Consider the following 21,964-nt stretch of genomic DNA (forward strand, 5'->3'; position numbering starts at 1 on the left):
ATGATAAATCAATTAAGAACTGATAACCCAATTCACCCGTCGGGTTTTGTTCTCTCATCATAATAGTGATGTGTAAAAACTTTGTTTTGGTTGCAACTTTTTAAAGTGAGATTACATTGTGCTAGAAAATCGATTTATGCTGCTTTAAGTTAAGGCAAAAACATTAAAATGTGTTGTTTTGAAATATTTGACATTTTAAAGGACAAAGAAGAAATTAGTTCTCACATTAAAAACCTTTGTGTTACCCTGGATGCCCTTCTCTTATGAGTCACATTCCATAAAAACGGAAACAATTATGTTGAGAACCAACAACGAGACAGTTGATAACTTCAGTAAACTCTCTGAACTCCAAAGGAGGACATTGCGGGCCTGTAAAATGCTGTTCCCCATGTCTGATGAGAAGAGGAGGGCAATATTTTATATCTCTGAGGAGGATAGGGATACAATATATCTGACACAGCTTTATTGGCTTACTCTTTAATGACTTCCTGCACTGAGTGAAGCTGTAAGAGAAATAACATTTTCTGTACTAATTCTTTCTTTCTGTTAGTGGACCCTCTTTGAGCTGTGTTCACTTTCTCATTACTGTATGTGCTTCTCACACCAAAGGCTGATTTCACCTTTGCTTTTCTCCATCTACAACTTTTATTGTCATTTGGAACGACTGTTAAGTAAATGCCTCTTTAGGATGATAAGTATTATTCCTTGATGTAGCTCTCTCTGTGTATGGCTAAGATGGGGTTACTAATGAGCAAATGTTCAGATGATGAAGCCTTTTTCCAAGAAATTTTTCTCCCAAACACCCATGGCCTTTGGATGACTCCACAAGGAGACCATTAATTTAGATATCTGTGTGTGTGTGTGTGTGTGTGTGTGTGTGTGTGTGTGCGCGCGTGGGTCTCTGAGTTGTCTGTATGAGTGGGAGAATTTTGTTGCTTTGTTTTATCGCACTCAGACACAAGTATGAGTAAAAGCAGATCAATTACAAAGTGTGTGCATGCAAACATGCAACAATACTGCATACCATACAAATAATACTCCCAAACCCTAAGGCGCTTAAAACACTGCACCCCCTTACCACACATCCCTTCTTCCTATCATCATTCTACACCTTCACCCTGACTTGTTCCCCTAAACGCCACCCCAAAACATCCTTCTATGTCAACACCTCCAATCTTCCCCCATTCCATCCAAATACAGGCCTGTACCAGCACAAGGTGTAGAAAAGTCCTTACTAAAAGACAAAGCTCAACAAACACATGCACATGCTTTTATAACTACATTGAGACAACAGTTATAATAATGCATTTCTCTCCTGATTGCAGCAAAGTGCGTAATCAAAGCACCCAAGCGTGTCATCAAAGAGACGTCACCGACCAGCTAACACATGTGGCTGTCCAGTTGTTAGTTGCCGTTCAAACAGACTCTTCCAAAGGTTTGTTTTTGCATCACTCTGTTTTATAGTGAGAGAGGAAGAATCCACTCTGCAAAGCTTAAACACCAACTGCTTCTCTATCCAAACACTAGCTGCCTGTCTGAGGAGCTGACTTGCTCTAGTTTTGTACCAAAAATGTATTGTTTGCTCGTCCTTGTGATTAATAAGTCACAAAAGAATTTAGCAATGGAGTTTTTTTTCCCCTTGTAATTCACAAAGCCTTGATTTAAGACACCTTTTTAAAGATGAGCTTATCCAAATTTATGATGATTGTCATAAGGTATATCATCTTAAAGCATTGTATCGGCTATATTCATTAATAAAACAAAGAAATAAGGGCTAGGGAGTGACTGAAAAATTGAGGGTGGTGAATGTTACACAAATACACAAATTCCTAAAAAAAATATTTTGTAAAAATCCTTTTTTCAATATGTTATTGATGATTGAAGGAACTCTCCACTTTTCCAAATTTAATGAGTCTGAAATTATGAAAACAAGCCTTTTTCTTGTTTCGAAGATGGGAAATATGCAAATAGTCATATATCATGAAAAATTTCAGATATACATTTACATTTACATTTAGTCATTTAGCAGACGCTTTTATCCAAAGTGATTTAGAAGTGAGCTACAAGGCAGCAAAAATATACTTCATAGTTACTAAACCACTGAAAAATGGTAATATCAGCACAAAAATGTGCATGACATTGCTGAGTTTAAAAATAAATATTATAAAAACGTAGTGGGCCTCATAGGAATTTTTGAGGAATGCCTTTGTCAATCACATTAGCATTTGATCTAAAACCATCAGCAGTAACAGTTTGAACTCTGTGCTTCAAATGCCATTGGGGCCACCACAAACTAGGCCTTCTCCAGATTACAACAGATTACAGGTTTTGATTCTATGCAGACCTATCTGTTTAAAGTAAAGTCCTAAACACACATAAAGTGTGCATTTTACAAGAGTACAAATGACCAACGTCCCTAATCCTATCCAGCCTATAAATGGAGATGTAAGTGATACTGTCCCACAATGTAAATATTTAGGAATTTGGTTAGATGTCAGATTACACTAAAGCATCTTCTTCAATTCCAAATGTAATTCTTATATCAAAACATTTTGTTTTTTCTCATCAAAACAGAAAACTCTCTACATTGTATTAGAGAGATACACTTTATTACTCATGGTGATGCTGGTTGTCATAGCGCCATTCGACTTACTGATGCAGACAGTAATGCAGACAGTATCAAACTCATCACTGTGAACATTAATCATTAATAGCATTGCAATCTAATCTGCAAAGAATTTTCACATTTATGGTTGAGTTAGAGTTTGTATGTTTCTTATGCCAACTCTGAAAAGGGGAAGGCTGGTTTCCGGTGCTACAGATTATACCAATGGATATGATACGTGAGGAACTCGTGAACTCCAATTCTTTATATATGCATCTATGTAGTAGTGACTTTTATTTTACCCTGACTCAGCGTCTTTCATTTTTTCACTTCTCCTGTTCTTCAAATAGCTGATGATTTCACTGTAGACTTGGGATGGTAGTGTCATAATTTCCAAAACTAGTCTAAACATGGCAGCGGCAGGGAACTCCATAACATTTATGCAGGTGTGTTAATGTTAGACCAGTAAATCTGACATGATGAGTGTCAGAGTGATTGTCGACCTCACCTCTGGAACTGTGATGTGAGGGTGAAAAAAATTCTCTGTAGAGTTCTCTGTAGACATTCAACAGCATTGGTTGAATTGTCAAAATTATGGCCTTTGATTAGTTCTGTTAGACTTCTCAACATTTAGGTGAGTGAAAAGACAGAGAAACTTAGGTCTGCTGTCACATTGTTGCTTGGTATTAGGAGAGAACTGAGGCTTATGAACTCAATGTGACAGAAAGCAAATGCATATGTGTCCAAAAACTGCTTGCAAGTATTTGCATATCTATGTATCTATAAATTTGGGTCAGTGTATATGTACATGAAACCAGTGTGTTGGCTGTGCCCTGATGCCTGGCTGACTGGTCCAAGTAAGAATGGAGAATGGAGCTGAAATAAACAGGCTTGGCCGTTCCCACGTCTATGTTTACACTGGGAGACCCCAGAGCAGCACTACCAGAGCACTGGCTTCCCTCTGCACGGCAAAGTCACACACTATCCATCACTGTCTCATACAGAAACACTTACATACAAATGCATGGGCATGTACATACATAAATAATAATTATCTTATAATTTCTCTAGTTCATCTCTACTTTATCTGTATGTGCATTTTTCTTAATTTGTTTATTTTTTTACTGTCTAGCTTTGTTGCTACATCCTACCTGGCTTCTTCATTTACTCATCTTATACACCCCTGCTGAACAAACTCAACTTTGTAAAGCTTTAGTAATCCTTCACAGAGTTCCCACCAATATCTAGAACCAATAGTGACCTCAGGTTTACAACACAAAAAGTCTCTCCCAGTCTCTCTTTGAAATGGGCCTGTGATGTACGCCCAACATAAACAGAACACTGAGGTCCTGACAAACATGTGCAGTTTACAAGCAACAGTGAGGTCACCCTAGCAGCACATCACTGCAAAAATGTATCTGCGGAAACTGACGGCTCAGGACCAAGAGATGGTCATTGATTTTGGACAAAAACATGGAATGATAAAGCCAGACATAATATATTTGAGGATGTTACCAAAAACTCTTTGGTGAAAATAGAGAAAATATATATATATATTTTTTAAGAAAACGAATGTGTGAATATGGCCTTTTTTTCCCTGTAATATTATGATAACAATGTTTCAACCAGTAGCAAGCATTTGCCTATTTATGTGGCAAAGAAAAATAAAAAAGATTTCTCTCTCACTTTCTCTAACTCACTTTGCCTTCAACACACACACTCATACACACACACAGACACACACACACACACACACACACACACACACACGGAGTAGCTATAGTGATGGACTGTCTATTTATTCTTAGAAATAACTGCATCTATTAAGCTGTAAGTGCTCACATCTGTGTGTTTACATGTTGCAGCTTATGACCTAATGAAAATAAGAGCATTGTTCCCCTGGGAAGAGACTGGCTCAGTGATGTACAACCCAACAAATTGTAAACATACTTCTGCACCCTGCGTCAGCCATCTCACAACACACACAAACACATGCACACCATCAATGCTAGTGGTCTGACTTCCCTAACCTGCTTTAAATCTAAACCTTTATAGTAAACATCTTGGGACATCTGAACAAGGTTCTTGTGCAGAATGGATGGGAATTACAAGGCTATATTTCATCAAAAGAAGCCCAGGAAGATTAAATGAAAGGAGGAAAGAGACAATTTGGTAACCAGGGAGGAAGAACAATAACAACAAGTCTGAATCATAAAGAAGCTATTTTTTTGTTTTATTTGGGTGCAGGCCAGGAGGGAGAAGTGTTTGCAGTCCTCAGAACAGCAGAGCTAGGTTACAGAACACAGTGCATAAATGTGCATAAGCAAGATGTCACTGATATGAATTTGCACAACCAAATAAACATGAAAGAGCACATGCAGAAACACACAAACACAAATGCACACACATTAAAATTTGTCTTTAGGTAAAGCAGCTTTATCTCATGGCATAATCTCAAGATTATATTATTCTTATCAGTTTCACTTTCATGCAGTGTTGTGCAAAACTACACATGGTAAACAAAGTAAAAATGGGCTCAAGAACCAGTTTTTCACAAATGAAGTAATGATCAGTTTGGCTAAAGGTCACAATAACTGCAGGATGTGACACTGCACAGATACTTCAGGACAGCATTCATTCACTGAATTCATTCATGAGCAACGAGAGCGGCTGTGAGTTCTCTCATTGATAACACAAACATTTACCGCCTCCAAACTTTACTTCTTCTCCTCTTTTGTGTCCTGTCCAGAATTCCCAGTGGAGCATTTACTGTCCAGATGTGCTCATTTTCCCTGGAGAAATTACTAATCCACATCTTTTAAATGTCAATAAACCATAAACAATGAAATATATTACGCATTGTTGTCTGGAAATGGTGTTAACATAAGCCTGTTGAGTATAATATTGGCAGACAAAGACATTACGACACAATTGTGGACACTGAATTTGGCAAGGGTCAATTATCGTTTTAACCCTTACTTGGACTATAACTTCAAATTACTAAAAATGTATTTATGATATGTATTATGACCACCTGTGCAATTTAACACAATCCAATAGACTGGCTCTGCAGCAAATTCTACTCGAGTGCATTATGAGAAAGGTGGTTATAATGTTTTAGCCACCCTAATTGGCCACGACATGGCCAAAATACAAGAACCACTTCTTCTTATAATGCACTGCAGTGTGACACCTCTGCCCACTTTAACTTCAATAACCTCAATAATAAACACATATTATAACAATCACCTTTCTGTTAGTTTCAACCTAAAGACTGAGAAATTATAACCTTGTAAAAGTAAAATTCATGGATGGATTGGATTAAATGGGAGAAGTGATCATAATGTTATGCCTGATTAGTGTATACCAAAATTGTATGTGTTTTATTTCCCCCCAAAACAACCTTCGTTGTCCAAATGGTGCATCTACTTCTTTTTCTTCTTCTTCTTCTTATTACAAGTTATATCTGTAATAGCTTAGTCTATTACAGAAATGAATCTCTATAGGAAGCCAGATGCATGTATATGCATGCTTTAAATTAAATATAAAAATTGTGTCTTGGGTGTTCTTAATACTTTTATTGTTATACTGGGAAGCTGTAACCGGAATTTGCCATTATTCTGAAGCTTACAATTTCTCCTGTTTTATTTTGAAAGCTGAAGCCGGAAAATGTATTCCTCGTGGGTCCCTTGATTGCAGAGGAAGTGGTCTGTCCATAATATTTTGCTGCTGGCTGGCTTGTTTATGTCTTCGTTTTGCAGATGAGAGCTAGGTGAAGAGGTAGAGAAATCAATTCAGCAACCATTTGAAATAACGTTACACATATTTTCCATTAGCACTTAAACTCACCTGGTCCTTCATTATAGCGTAAAACAGATAGTTACGCTAGCTTAGCGGGCTAACAACTTTTCATTCATTATAGCCTGGGCACTTTTCTTTGTTGCTAGCTAACCGATAGATTGCTCCCCTACATTGGCTAGGCATATGTTAAGGTTTGGTGCCGTTATTGTTTCTTTTGGGCTTTCATTGCTATGAATTCTAGCTGCAAAACGTTAGCTCGCGCAGCTAACGTTATGCAGAATTACTTTTAAATAACGTTAGTTAATAGCCGGTTTGTTGGGATTTCAAGATTAGCTAGCATCAATCCCCCAAACGAGCTTCTCACTTGCGTTACTTTGCGGTAACGTTAACTTAAATCACTGGAGTGAACCTCATATTTTAGATGATACACCAAATTATACCGTATGGTTTCACATAGCGTTACTTAAGCTTTAAATGCATTCATATTTGTCTCATTTAGCTTCTGTTGTAATTCATTATTGTGCTTGGTAGCTAGTGGCAACAGAGTAACGTCAGCTAACGCAAACGTATGAGGCTATAACGATACCACTAGCGGGTAAGCTAACAAATGCCCAAAACAGAGTGCATTGGGGAAAAAAAGGGGAAAAAAAATGCATTCGGCGATTTAAGGCAGGTTCAAGTAGAGCAGACATCAGGTTCATATGATGCACTGTTTATGTGTTGATTTCACAGTGTGTTCAAGCTATATTCTGAGCTCATGCTAGTCATGATACCATAAAGGTAATTAATCATAGGTAAACATAGGGCTGCTGTAGATAATCGATGTATAATCTGTTTTATTTTTGTACATATTGATTTAAAAAAGGAAACATAACAAATATTGTATTGTGCTTGCTGGGATGAAAATGTTTGATCAGAATAAAAAATAGTCAAATGTATACATTTGTAGCTCTTAACACTGCAATAAATCATGTTGTGTGTGTTATTTTTTTTGTTTTGCAGCTTTCTTTTGTCCCACTCTTGTCAATGAAATGGCTGTGATGTTAGCAATAGGGATGTATATGTAAGGAGAAAGCACCGGTGGTCCCCTTGCTGCTTTGCACACGCCCTCATGGATTCAAGCAATGATGAGGCACTTGATATTATTGTCACAAATGTGGTGGCAACTTTCAGGACTAGGTGCCACCTTAACCTGCGCACGATTGCCTTAGAGGGAACCAATGTCATCTACAAGCCAGAACTAGGGGTAAGAACCAACGTCTCAGAAAAACAAAAGAGATTCTTGCTCATATATGCTGCTAACCTTACTGCGAAGGCAGCATTAATTGTGACCATTTTTTTGTTGTTGTTTTCAGAAAGTACTCATGAAACTTCGTAAACCCAAGATAACGGCTACGATCTGGTCCTCAGGGAAAATTATCTGCACTGGAGCAACAAGGTAGACAGTAAAGTTATGAAAAACAACAGCAAATATGTTGTTGTTATTATGTCCTGCATTTTCAAATGCCCAGTCCATTAAAAGACGAGGGTTCCATCATAGCCTACCATGGTCCCTTTCGTTATAGAGATTCTGTTTAGTGAAAGGCGATTCATATTTTTATTGTCAGACATTTGTTGTTTGCTGATGTTGCTAATAAGGTTAAGTGTTAGTGTGATAATAAAAATAATAATTTCAGCTGAACATTGTAGGAATATCTTTCATCAAATGGCAATAATTTTGTGGCCTTTTCCATGTTGCAGATACATTGCTGATAAGAGCTTGTAATTAGACGTTGGCCACCACAAACTAACACAGTGCAAACTAAAGCTACAGTTTCCTTTTACTTTTTGTGTGTTATTTTTATTGAAAGACAAATCAAACACATTACCCTTAATGTACCATAATTATGCTGTCACTCCTATTCCTTTCTCATTTAGTGAGGATGAGGCAAAACTTGGTGCTCGCAGGTTAGCACGCTGTCTGCAGAAACTAGGCTTCAAGGTGAGAATAATGACGTAGCTATTCATTGTTATATTATTTTGGGAACATGCAGAAACTAGATACGTTGTTAATCTGCCGAGGTACTGCAGTTAGTTGATGCTAAGGTCTTGTGTGTAAATCTTTAGTCCTTAATAGCTTTTTGACATTTGCATAGACATTTGCAAAAGAATAGTTCATTACAATGTAATCAAAAACAATACATCATTAATGATATACATGAATATGTATGGTTTGTCATTACCTTTCAGGTGTATTACAACATACCAAATCCAACATACTGGGTTTTTAAACTTATAAGGGTAAAAAAAAAGTGCATTATGAGTCCATGTACATGACTAGATTTCATTTGGGTTCTTATTTGCCCTTAGCCATGTCATGTCTCATTGTTTGTGGAAATAACAGGACAGCAACCAAGTCATCCTGCACACTGACTTGATGGGGTGGTAGATTTGCAGTGCAAAATAATGTTGTAAGCTTTTCCTGCATTTTCCAATACCGGCTTAGACTTACTTTAAAATTGTCAAAGCTTTGCATTCACTGTGGTGAAAGTTTTATCCAGCTAAACACTTGTTTGCTAGTTCTGCAAGGACTTATAGGAACAACAAAAGTATATGATACAGCAATAAGACTATATAACAAAAAAGAGGTTTAGGTTTATTATAACGGGGTAAAATATATATCTATAAATATATACATTTCTGTGTTTGTTTAGGTGAGGTTTTCAGCCTTTAGAGTTGTGAATGTCCTGGCAGTGTGCTCCATGCCCTTTGCAGTCCACCTCATAGACTTTACTAAGAACAACCGGCCCATTGCCAGGTAAATACTGTACATCACAACTACGAACATTACACTAATCTGAAATGATCTCTTTCATCAGCATTCAGGCTTTTTGGAGTTCATGTGTATTTATAAGTAATATATTGGTTTTAGCTTCTCGCGTCACGGATCTCTTACATGGCAGTCACCAATCTTTCCAAGCTTTAAAATGTTTACTTTTAAAAATTGTTATCCCATAAAAGAAAAAATACAGATCTGTCATAGATCCCTATGAAACAATTTGGTTATGATTGTTTTGTTTTGTCTGAGGAACCTCAATATATTTTTTAGTCAGTAGTCCTGTTTGAAATGTAACTTTGATTTTGCTGGTATAGGACGACCTCTGGTGGTAAGAGCACTCACTGTGAGTTAAGCAGACATAGGACGTTGATGAGTGTCATTGTATTCAGTTGATTACCTTGTTTATGATGACAAATGGAGTATTGGTCATCATATAAACACACTGTTGTGCAAGAAGCCTTGGTGTATTGAACTTTACATTTGTTTCTGTTTGTCAGTTATGAACCAGAACTCCATCCTGCTGCCACATACAGGATCAAAAATCTCAGAGCTACTATACAAGTGTTCTCTACTGGCAGCCTCACAGTTACAGGTACACATACACACTAACCTTGATCACCCTGCTTTACCAACAGCTAGAGTACACACCAGCTTAAAGATTGAGGTCACATTATCATAATGCACTTTCATAGTGTTTCAGGGTAAACAAAGTGTTTAAATAAATTCCTCAAGGAATTTTACTCAAGTGAAATTATTAAAGCCCTCGTAATATGGTATCTATTAGTTGACCCAAAGCAGGACATTTTATTATTGATGTGATGATTTGCCTTTATCATGACCTGCAATTCTCAAATCTCAAGTTTTGTTTTTTGTCTGTTCTTGTATTAAGAAATTGTTATTTTCTTATCCCACTGCAACTCCCCTCTACCCAATTATTTAGGACCAAATGTGCAGAATGTGGCCACAGCTGTGGAGCAGATCTATCCTCTACTGTTTGAGTGTCAGAAACCCATCTGCAAATGAAGGAAAACATTTTTCGAGACAAGAAAGTTAAGGTGAAGACAAGACTGATAAGAAACCACTTTTGGATTTATTAGCTTTTTTAACTATATAATTTAACATAATCAAGAGACTAAGTCATCTGGATCTTGGTATTTTCAAAAATCCTAATCCAAGCCCAGTTTGATTCAAATTCCATCACTGTTGTAGATTTTGTGGTTGTGATTTTTAACATCCTAAACATGCAAATGTCTTCCAGACTTCATCCTTCCTCAGAAACTGTTCCTCTTTGTTCATTATTTGCACCCGATGTCTTTGCATGGATACAGGAAAACGTGTTTAACAATTCAAACATTTTAACACCTAAGAGTTGTGGCAAGTTTGCAAAATAGCGTGATAACATTTAAAAAATCAGGCCATTTACCACATTATCTTGGATAATCTCCGTCCATAGTTTGCGTTAACACAAATACAAAGCATCCACTGCATTACACATATATTATTCTAAGAAAAAAACAGCAGCCAATTCATAGGCTGAATAACAGAATCAAACCAGTGGACTGTTACACATGTAAGCCTGTCCTTATGCAGATATATGTATCTGCTCACAATATGCATTCATGTTATTACTGCTGTTGATCTTTTTTTTAAATTTTCTTTTTAGTGTTTCACACACTTGATGACAATGCACACACATTCTGTTAAAAATAGTTTTGAACATGTGAAATTACAAATATTGAAGACTTGTTTTTAGACCTAATCAATATAAAAATTGAGATTAGTCTACTTAATGTTATGTAACTTTTGAAGGGTTCCGAATATTTTAAGTGTTGAGTTGTTAAGTCATTGACCTGATGTTTAGTTTCACTGCGCACAGGGTCAGTGGTTCGACTCCCAGTCCTTCCAGGCTACACGTTTCTTTGGTGCCCTTTGTACACGACCCTGAACTAAGTTGCTCCCGGTGGGTCAGGCAGCCACAATTGTAGTTGTGTGTGTGCGCACATGAGAGTTGGTGAATGAGAAGCAACATTGTAAAGCGCTTTAGGGAAAAGTGCAACTGTCCCTGCACAACTCTTATCTTCCAGCGTCTGATTGATTGAACACACCTGATCCAGGTACTGTGATCAGCAGTGTGTAATGTAGAGACAAGTCTCTGGAGGCCTCGAGGCCTAACACCCCTGGCCTACAGGCTTGGCCATACATTCATTTAGTGTGTACGCTTAGAAGGCAATGTAAGACCACTAACAGTGTTCGATTAGGACATAGCATTAGGAAATAGCATGTCATTAATCTGTTGCGTAAGTTGTCCAAAAATACAACTTCTTTCAAAACATTAAAAGGATGCATTTTAACTGGATAGTACAGTCTTACCTGATTGCTGGCACTTGTAATGGGTCTTACATCTATAGAGGTAACATGTATGTATATAATAAATTATCTGATGCGCAAGATATTGACTTCTTGTTGTTGGGACAAACTTTAAAGTGAACATTTGTGACACTTGTTCAGAATTTTGTATTTTCTATAAAAATAAAGATTCACGAAAAAAGCAGACCCGAAATGTATTTCTTTTTTATTCATAAATTGTTCCTGACCTGCTTCAATGTACCAGCTTTAGCATGTAGGATCAACGGCTTTCGGCTCGTCCATTCAGAGGTTTTACGCCGCAACCGTCCCATTTTATCTATCTTTCTGCATCCAAACCCAATGCTCTACCACTGAGCCACCAGCCCCCCAGCTTTAGCATGTAAGCTACTTCATACAATGTTTTTTTTTTTAAATAATTCAGCTTGAGTGTTTGCAAACACATTTCTAAATGTTACTACACTAATTAAAAGGTTTGTGTATATAAAATTAGCAATTTTTATTGTGAACAGTTCATGCAAGTCCTTTTTTTCCCCAGTAAAACGTTACACTCATTAACTATGAGTTTTATAATCACTAACAAGTGAAACATTTTACTCTATAGCAGTGCTAGCTGGTAAATGATCTATGCAGTATTACTACAAGACCTAACAAGTTTAGTATTTTTTCATTAATTTCTTGTTTTTAAGGATTTAGCCATCTACACTGGAGCAGACTGTTTCTTCCCCAAGCTACTGTGGCCTTCATGCATATTTATGTCCCATAACATAACTGGTATAAATGCTTTGGGCCATGTTGGTGTTATTACACAACATATTACGCAACATATTACACTACAGTACAGTTTCTACACATTAATCCAAGGGGTTTAATCAATTCTGCTGGCAGCAAAGGAATCAAAAAAGTCTTTATGCACTGAAACGCAGAGATTTAAATAATCTTGTATATATTTTATCGAATGTCACTTTTAGTCTCAGTTTATTACCTTTTATTAATGTTCCTTATCAAGCAATGACCCCTGAGCTATAGATATTCTCCATAATTGAAATCTTTCCTCTATGTTATTTCCAGCATCCCTGCTGTTTTCTTCTTTTGCACATGTAGCTAGAAAAAAACTATGACAGACAATATTACTGGAATCGACTGAAGCTTTGGTGATGTAGCGATTTGAGTGAGATGTATGAAATGTACCCATAATTCCTAATAGTAATGTAATGTTCTTGATCCTTGCTTTTGAGCACAGCAGATGAGGTTTACAGTACTGTCTCATGAAGGAGTCAGTTGTTGGCTGGAATCTCTGTGAATGTGCTGCTGCTGATCAGGCTCTCCTGTGGTTGAACTTGCCTACAAATCCTGACTTCAAAATGCTTTCTGGTAAAGCAGAAAGAAGAAGACAAATTATTACTCATACTAATTTACTTCATTAATTGAGAACATTGAGGTTATGAGTAAGCTACCACTCACTTTTTAGCCAGTTCCTTTGATATCTCCTCCAGCGAGCGACCTTTGGTCTCAGGAATACAGAGGAATACAAACACCAGTAGAGCAAAGCTCATGGCAGAGTAGAGAAACATCACATTAGGAACCCCGATCTTCTCTAGAAAAACAAAGACATAATATATGCACTTGGCCAACAAGTTAGATTGGCAAACTTTGTAAATCTGATCATGACACTGATAAACCTGTGCCTTGACTTGCAGATGTTACTAATCTAATCAAATCTAGGTTAGGACTTTCTCTTTTTCTTTCTTTCTCTTTCCCTACGGTATTGTAAATCCACAACAGGGGCATTTGTTCCTTTGTAGGTCAACACTTTGCTGACAACTCTGACACAATTGGCTTCAACCTACACTAAACTAAAATCTAACAAATAAAACACACACCTGTAATGGTGAGGAAGGTCATGGAGATCAGCAGGTTAGTGGCCCAGTTCACAGCTGACACTACACACACAGCCCGTCCTCTGATTGCCATTGGAAAGATCTCACTAAGAACCACGTACACCACTGGAATGGGAAGTAACACAAAGACACATATACAGGGAAACAAGGGGAAATGGTTTATAACATATGTTTGAAGATCAGGGTCTACACTGGTTTAACTAGGAAAAAAAAACAGCATTTCCATATATGCATTACCTAAGCTTGGTTACTGTATAATAACCACTGCTGTACTTTGTACTACACAGCAGTGTTTTACAGATGCTACAACCATATATACAACAGACAAACAAAAATATGTGTGCTATGAGTGTTTTATAAAGCCTTTTCACAAAGTAACTAAGTGAAAACATATTTTTAGAAATTTTAACAAATGTATGAGTATCAAAATAAGAAAAGGTCTCATTTACAAAAGTATTAACGCTATAATTTATGGTCCCACACTTGAGACAGCATGTCAGGACATAAACCAAGACACAAAGACCAAGAAACTCTATGTTGACCACTATAATAAAACTCAAGGGCAATAATTTATCTTTCAATGCAATAAACTGAAACCAACAACCAATAGATTTCAGGACTCCAGGACTCTTCTCTGTTCTTCAGGTCAGCCAAGGCCCAGACCTAAACCCCACTGAGCGTCTAGGGAGAGACCTGAAAATGGCAGTTAAGACTCTTCCCATTCAATATGATGCAGCTTCAGAGGATCTGCCAGAAAGATTACGCTGAACAAATCCAGATGTGCAAACCTTGTAGAGACCTGCTCAAGAAGCCATATTGCTGCCAAAAGGGCTGTACAAAGTACTGAATAAAGAGCCTGAATACTTTTGGATTATAAAAATACAATTTTGATTGAATTACACTTAAGTCTACGATATAACTAAGTATGCAAATAATGCGAGAAATGCTTAATGTGCCCGGCATATTTAAGTTGTGTTCCCAAAATAAACGTGTACTTACTTGGCCCAAGGCTGATGGAAAAGGCTGCCACATAAATCAACAAGCTGATCAATGATGCCCACTTCAGTGGGGAGGACACGTCCACGCGTGGCCCCAAAATCTCATCATCCTCTCTGTTAGTCCTCTGTGCCTCGTCACTGTCCCACTGGCTGAGGAGGTGTGTAGAAAAAAATTCACTTTTTTCCAAATCTGTTGAGGTTTTGTTTAAATCCCACAACACATTTGTGTTGTTTTGTGTAGTCTGACTTTTACACAGGCTGGTGAGGTGAGTGCGGCTTTGTAGAGATACTGTACCAAGTACAGCTAGTGACATTCCCATTCCGACAGCACCCACACACAAAAAGCTCTTAGGTCCCACACGGTCAACCAGCACCACGGCCGGGATGGTGCCTACTACTTTGACCACTCCGAATCCTGTGGATGCCAAGGTTGCTGCAGCATCACTGTTAAAGCCTACACTGCGCAGAAGTGGTGAAGCATAGGAGAGGAGGTTTGGTTGACCAGTAGCCTGCTGGAGGAAGACCAGAGCTACACCTATTAGCAGCCGTGAACGCAGGTTGGCCTTAGCACTGAACAACTCCCAGAAACTGTGCTCTGATTCCTCTTTTAGTCCAGCTTGGATGTCTCTGAGCTCCATTTCCACTTCCTCCACACCATTTCCCTTAACACCACCTCTCAGTCTGACCAGTATGACCTTAGCCTGCTCCACTTTGCCCTGAGCAACCAGGAAGCGTGGACTGGGAGGAAGGAACACAAGTGCTCCAATTTGCAGCAATGCTGGTGGGATAACTAGTCCAAATGTATACGCCCACCCGTGAGGTAGAGTAGCAAAGGCATAACTACAGCTGAATCCCAGCATTACACCCACAACTAACATCAGCTCATAAAGCGTCACCAGCAGACCCCTCCTCTCCCTCGGTGAGATCTCTGCAATGTACAGACACGCCGCTGTCCCTGACAGTGCTGTTCCCATGCCGACTATTAGCCGGCCTAGTGTTAGTGCAACAAGTGAGGTGACAGCAATGAGTACAACAGTGCCTCCAACCACCAGGGTGGCGCTAAGGAATAAGGAGCAGCGACGTCCGTAGCGATCTAATACGGGGCCTCCAGCCAAGCAGACAAGGAGAGCGCCGAGCAGGTGGGAGCTGACCAGCAGTTCCTGTTCCCGGCAGGATAGTGAGAGGAGGCCACGCAGCTGCAGCAGAACTCCAGAGGTCAAGCCCATTTCATATCCCAGCATCAGGCCGCTGAGAGAGGCCACTATAGCTGCCACCCCCACCAGCCAGCTGCATCCTGAAGGGGGACAGAAACACAGTCAGTCAGAAAAATCAGATTGTAATGTCCTTTTTCAAGGGCTACAGAAGTTGCCACATTTTCCTTAAACAACAGACAAAAAAAAAAATAGTCATAATATGTAGACTATAATTACTGCATTCAGAAAGTAAGTACCTCACTCTGCACCAGGTATAATGATTTCACAAAGTGCTGTATTCACATATACAGAGGCTTATGCTGATCAGGGTCCATTTGTAAGAGTAAGGGTGGACATTGTTATTGGGCAAAAAAAAAGGAAAACCGATTGTTATATAGCCTATTTTGTCTTTTGAAGAAATTATAAATTAAAAAGGGGATTGCAAATTAACCTCAAAGTACACCTCACCTAATCTGGTAACATGTGGAATGTTTTCTCGCCTATGCCCCCTGTGTTATGTATCTTTATAGCTTGATGAGCTTGATGAGGGTGCAAGATGCTAACAGGCAGGGCATAGGTGGAAGTGCACAACCAAGTGGCTGCCATAGCGTGGAGAAACTTCTGTGCAGTAAAGGATGAAAGTCCCTAAGTCAAAGTGGGATGCACTGCCAAAGGTAGTTGAGAATGAGCTAAGATCTTATGGGATTTACAGATTTACAGAGACTGACAAACTGGTAATGGCCAACCAACCGGACATACTGTACATAAGGGAAATTTAGATAAAGGCTTAGTAGCTAATGAGATGTTATTAGGTAACAATGTTCTACAAAGATTAAAGATAGAAACTATTTAGAAACTTTATCTCATTTAGCAAAACAAAAAATTTTAATAATACATTTCATAGTACATTTTAATAATATAAAACATATTCTGCCAGTCAGGAAGCAGGTTTCACCAAACATCTGCTAATTGAAGATGAAAGGGGTAAGATAGTAAGCCTTGCTCAGAATAAACTGGGTTATTAAAGTGTTACCTCATTTTATGACCTCTCTGGGAGTAGGGCCACAACCAGTTGTTCCTTTTAGTGATCAAACAATTACTATGTTCTTGTTTAAAACTATTCATTTTTAAAAATCAGCAGATGATCTTGTGGGCAGTTTTTGTAAGCATGATATGATATGATATGCAGCAGCAGGTAGATATGCAAAATCTAAAAGAGGAAGAGAAAAAATAATATAGAGGAATGGAGGACTTGTTACTAACAAAAGTATTCAACTGACCAAATGATGTCTGGGGCAACAGGGTAAAAGGTCACATAGCATCAATAAATCATACTACTAAAACTAACTGATTACTATTGGCAGCGTTTTTTCTCTGTAGGTTTCCCCCCCAACTATGAAGTCGCATTAACTGTGCTGACTCTGTGAAATTAGAGTTCACAAAAAGAATGCTGATGCCTTCTAAGTGTGTGTGTGTGAGGGGTGTAAGCTTACATAATTTGTCCTGGATGTATCAAATTGAGATAACAGGTATTTATTATCGTTCAACAGATAGGACAAACCAAACAGAAAACTGATGACTCTACATTTGACAGAGATGCAATATTTTTTAGTTATGAATCCAAAATGATAAAACTTGTTATTGACATGCAGTCAGAAACATTACTCTGTAATTACTGCTGTTGACATTTATCTTTCCTTCAGCTGCTTTGAACAATGGGCACCACACTGCAATTATTATTATTTATTATGCCTAGAGATTTACAATACAGGCAGAAAATGAAATCTGAATTATTTTTCAGTGTTTTGGAAATATATTTAAATTCTGCCAAAACTCAACATAAATTCAAAAGTAGTTTTATTCATTAAAACTAACTCGTATTGAATGGTTCTGAAAGGGGGGGCTACACTCTGTTTTACCCAGGAATGCCTTCAATAAACAAATGGAGGAGCATTGCTGAGGACAACAGGTAAATGATTCTCCCTCTTTTATTCAGACACGGCTTTCTTAATGTAAAGCCACAGAGACAACTGAGAGGGAGGAGAGGTAGGAGGTCTGCTATTTGCTTATCACTGTGCTAACATGGTTGTCTTTCTTTGACATTGATCTGACATTAACTACAGTAATATTATCTGATTATTATTTCAGTGTAAAGGTGTAATTATAGCAGAGCCAGTGCAGTAAAACTGCAGCATTTCAGCCAAATTTGCATTTTCATACATCGATCAAGCAAAAATATTATACAATTTGAATCATGTTTGTGTTTCTGTCAAACTATCCAAGTCCTGTTGATGTAAACATTTTCCTTAAAAATGTCTTAAACAATTATCAGTAAGATTGTAATATGACTGTGTCACATTTTTGTATTACGCCACCAAGGTCAGAATGACACACACAAGCATAAAAACATAATCAACATAAGCAACTTTTGGCTTCATCATTTACAGAGTTTGAAAAACTGTCTAAGGAAGTTGCACATACAGCAGATGTATGTTTTAGCTGAATGATCACTGTTTTCATACTTCTGGCAATTCATACACCTTTTCCAAGAAACAGGTTGTGGATAATTTCTCAGCAAAAGACAGAGCAACACTTTTTACAACAGTATACTCAGAAATGTAAGATAACTCAGGTATGCTTTTTGGAACACATCCCTAATTTGCAGATTTTCAGTAAAAACAAGTTTTGCATTAGCCCCAATTGTTGGTGGAGGCTCAGTGTTAGACATCATGGAATATCAGTTGTAGGGAGGAGCCCCACTGTAACTAACCAGGTCACCCACCCTAAGCACAGTAAGAAATATTATGCAACTATGTCTTGTAATTGTAAGCATATTAAATAAATGAAAGTTTAGTTACTCTGATAAAAATGCTACTGTTGTCTACCTGGGCCTCTGGGTGGGGCCAGTTTCTGGGTTTCATGGGAGAGGCTGCCTGGGAGGTAAGAGGTCATCCTTTTTGTCTCACTGTCAGGGTCCATCATCAGCCACGTCTAACGGTAGACCTACCTAAATAGAAACACACGCAAACAAAGAAGTTTCATTCATTCTGTAAAGTACACAAGCAAACATCTAAAAGAGCCAACGTTTTGCACCTAGACACTGAAATCCAGTCATACCAGTCCTGAACTTTTTGTTGATCTATACTGCACCATTCTTCAAGAACAAAACCTGCCTGTTCTTGAGAGATGAGAGGGATGGGACCTGATTTCATATCTCAATAGTAATATTTATGAATATTAGCGGCATCAAAATTTTGTTTATACCTTTTTAATGTTAAATGAATCTATACAAAAACTTGGTGCATGAAGACAAAAATCTATAATGTGAAATTAGATGATCATTTTTTAATGAACAGTGTGCTGCTCAGGAATTCCGGTCAATTACTCCCAAGTCTTAGCTCCAGACAAACTAAAGGAGCCAAACTTTTGAGGAGTGTTTTTCCTCCTTTAGAGACAGAAGACCAACCCTAGAATATTCAATAATAATATTTAAAAATTGAAAATAAATAAATAAATAAATGTTTTCAGCAGTCTAATTGAAACTTACACTAGCTGACGCATTTGCTGATCATGGATACATGCAGGTTACCAAAAAAGAGTCTAATGGACACAATAGACATCTACAGCTACTACAGCTCTTTAGTATTTTCAATGACTGTTGCCTTTGCATGTATCCCGAGACACTCTCCTGTTTATTTAGTTTGTTGCATTTGTTTGACTGATGAAACTGGTTTACAAACTGGCATCCCAAGTGCACATTCCTACACTTTAGGTGCATTAGCATCCTATGGACGGCACACTTTTTAGAATGACTGACAACACAGAATTGGAAAACTGCCTAAACAAGGTCTGTTTGTTCATCTCTCCCATGACTTCACTATAAAATATTTCAAGGTCATTTTGTTGTTGTTGTTGTTGTTGTTTTTGTTTTGGAAAAACAATAGAACCATAGAACCCCAAGAAAAACAACGACCTTTTAGCAGATGTCAAAGCTAACAACTTTAAGCCCTGGGAGCTTGTTCATTGTTTAGTGCAGGTTTTACTGCATAAAACTCTCAGTAAAACATGCTAAAGTTGTAAAAGGAGTTGTTTGTTATGATACTGTTCGTACCTGACGCTCCAGCAGTGATTCTGCTGTCAGTTTAGAGTCGTGATTCCCGTTCCATTCGCTTTCTTTTCAGACTTGGTGTCCGGCCTGACTTTTACCCTGCTCCCAACTCCTCTTTTGCTCGTGTCGCTGCACACAGTCAGCTTGTTTTGGTAAGACAAGTACGTAGCCCCGCCCATGTCTAGCTAAACCACCAATAGGAAACGTGGATTAGGCCTCCGCGTGCCCAACGTGTATTTCTATTCGTCAAACAAGTAGTATCACAGCGTAAAAGTATTTCAGGAACCATGTGTTTTGGAAGGTTGATGACTTTCTGTTGGGTTACTCGTTGAATTATGAGTTTATATCTTCCTCTATAAGGTACCTTACACCTCCCAGCTGCAATCATAACTTATCTTAAACGTTTTATGATTATCTCTACAAAATCAAACGGCAATAAAATTCACTGGCAGCGATACTCTTTTATTTATACTGCGTGTGAAAACAAACAGTGTGTCCACCTGCTGCTCAGCTCCTATGCCCTGTTTCTACGAATGCTGCGGGACTGAGCTGTAACGCTTGTCCCTGCTGACAGTTCCAGATGACAGAATGTAGCCTAATGTGCTTTCTGCTTGGCCTGCTTATGCAGAGATGTGTCTAGATGTTCTGCCACAGCCTATAGGATCCAAATGTTCTGTCATTGATACTTAATTTTACCAAAGGTGTCTGTGTGTATGTGCTTGTGTGTGTAACCCTGTAACTGAGATAACCATGGGTAGTCTACTTGTTAAGGACTGGCCTTTACTATGTCAGCAGATATTTATCTTGCCAAACCATCTTTTGGAATAATCACTTATATTTTTTTGTCTAGGTTTAGTCTTATCGTCTATGGCTTAAATAATATATTGGACCGCAGTGTCACAATTTTAAAGTTTCAAACAAGCTGTTTCAATTTGTGCTTTCAAGAGTTCTGTGGTCCTAATATATTGTGCTCCTTAGCCTATTCTGAAACGCTACTTGAAAATGCATGGAAGGTTAAAAGATTAAGGAATTATTCTACAAATAAGCAGGAAAATACTGACAACAAATCTCCAGACACACCTATTGATAGTCTAAAGGTTAAACTTGCACAATATTAGTTTGTGTAAGTAATTACTTTTCTGTAATTTGAAGTTAAAAAAAATCATGGCGAAGTTAAGTGTGTATGCATTATTAGCAAAAGTTTCCCCAAGGTATCAAATTTTAAAGGCTCATTTTGAGAGAAATGTTCCAACAAATGCAAAATGCTGGTTTATGGTGACCAAATGCCGCTTTTGCACCTCAGCAGACCTTCTGTCTGCACTGTCTTTAGACCAGAGCTTCATCAGGAAGCTATTCCAGCAGGGAACACATAGGACATGAGTTGTCTCAGAGACTTGTTAATTGGATTCCTGACCACTGTGTATTCACCTGTACGTATGTTCTGTAGGGTTGATTTGCATTGAATCATTCCTTTGTCCTTTTGTGTTAATTCAGCTGCTGAGCTGAATAGTTAAAATACACCCATAACCTGTAAAACCTGGTCAATCTGATTGACCTGCTCATGAGTGTAGTTCTGTTCTGCTCTGCATTCTATGTTTTGCTGATTAAACTCACCATAACCAAGACTGTGAGCTGCCTTTTGCCTCCTAAACTTGCCTTACAGTTTTTGCCACGGCAGAATTTCGACGCTCATTATAATAGAGTGATCGTTGCTGAATTATTTTATAATACACTGTGTGTATCATCATATAATCAGATTATTAATATTAATTTTAACCTTTCAGAGTAGAATTTTGAGGGGAATCTATTTCTGACAGCATTCTTGAGTAGTGTAATCTGTTACAATTTTTAATAATTCATAAAGTGATAATCTGAAGGCCCAGAAAGCCTCCAATGGGAGACGCCCAAGAAGCATTCACACAGGAGACCCAACCCAAATACCTGTTAATGTATCAGTACCTGAAATTTTTACTATAGTAGAGTGCTTGTGCATATTCTCTTTTACTGCTTGTACTTATAGGGTGTGACAAACAACAATAGCCTTGAAACACAAACAGACAGGTGACAAATAGATGCACTGGAAAACATATTGAATGTGGATGCTTCAACACAGGTGCACTGATTGGTACAACTGAGCAATTACGTCTTTATTAAACTGTATGCTAAAGCCTCTCGA

At 38.0% G+C, this 21,964-nt stretch overlaps 2 protein-coding genes across 5 annotated transcripts; one reads left to right on the forward strand and one right to left on the reverse strand.

The window, feature by feature from the left end:
* Positions 1–6,258: 6,258 nt before the first annotated feature.
* tbpl1 (TBP-like 1) lies at positions 6,259–11,537 on the forward strand. Of its 3 annotated transcripts, none has more exons than XM_067482273.1 (7): positions 6,259–6,385; positions 7,409–7,652; positions 7,762–7,844; positions 8,324–8,387; positions 9,100–9,203; positions 9,722–9,816; positions 10,165–11,537. In XM_067482273.1, exons 2-7 carry the CDS (start codon positions 7,518–7,520, stop codon positions 10,245–10,247), a joined length of 564 nt encoding a protein of 187 aa, XP_067338374.1. In that variant the 5' UTR covers positions 6,259–6,385; positions 7,409–7,517; the 3' UTR covers positions 10,248–11,537. The 3 variants fall into 3 exon arrangements, with proteins under 3 accessions (XP_067338374.1, XP_067338375.1, XP_067338376.1); XM_067482274.1 differs by having other exon boundaries at positions 6,297–6,377; XM_067482275.1 differs by lacking the exon at positions 6,259–6,385 and adding an exon at positions 6,415–7,001.
* Positions 11,538–11,776: 239 nt separating this feature from the next.
* Positions 11,777–20,055, reverse strand: slc2a12 (solute carrier family 2 member 12). Of its 2 annotated transcripts, XM_067482271.1 has the most exons (6): positions 19,792–20,055; positions 18,566–18,687; positions 14,489–15,781; positions 13,472–13,594; positions 13,053–13,185; positions 11,777–12,959 (listed from the first exon to the last, which is right to left on the reverse strand). In XM_067482271.1, the coding sequence occupies exons 2-6, from the start codon at positions 18,660–18,662 to the stop codon at positions 12,866–12,868; spliced, it is 1,740 nt and encodes a 579-aa protein (XP_067338372.1). In that variant the 5' UTR covers positions 18,663–18,687; positions 19,792–20,055; the 3' UTR covers positions 11,777–12,865. The 2 variants fall into 2 exon arrangements, with proteins under 2 accessions (XP_067338372.1, XP_067338373.1); XM_067482272.1 differs by lacking the exon at positions 19,792–20,055 and having other exon boundaries at positions 18,539–18,677.
* Positions 20,056–21,964: the final 1,909 nt, after the last annotated feature.

Source organism: Channa argus, chromosome 17 (assembly GCF_033026475.1).
Source record: "Channa argus isolate prfri chromosome 17, Channa argus male v1.0, whole genome shotgun sequence".
In the NCBI taxonomy this organism is placed as follows: domain Eukaryota; kingdom Metazoa; phylum Chordata; class Actinopteri; order Anabantiformes; family Channidae; genus Channa; species Channa argus.

Coding starts and splice junctions, on each gene's coding strand:
- tbpl1 (XM_067482273.1), top strand. CDS start 7,518: ATGGATTCAAGCAATGATGAGGCACTTGATATTATTGTCACAAATGTG. Junction 7,845..8,323: donor ATCTGCACTGGAGCAACAAG/GTAGACAGTAAA, acceptor TTTCTCATTTAG/TGAGGATGAGGCAAAACTTG. Junction 8,388..9,099: donor TGCAGAAACTAGGCTTCAAG/GTGAGAATAATG, acceptor GTGTTTGTTTAG/GTGAGGTTTTCAGCCTTTAG.
- slc2a12 (XM_067482271.1), bottom strand. CDS start 18,662: ATGATGGACCCTGACAGTGAGACAAAAAGGATGACCTCTTACCTCCCA. Junction 15,782..18,565: donor GGCCCCACCCAGAGGCCCAG/GTAGACAACAGT, acceptor GTCCCCCTTCAG/GATGCAGCTGGCTGGTGGGG. Junction 12,960..13,052: donor TCAAAGGAACTGGCTAAAAA/GTGAGTGGTAGC, acceptor CTGCTTTACCAG/AAAGCATTTTGAAGTCAGGA.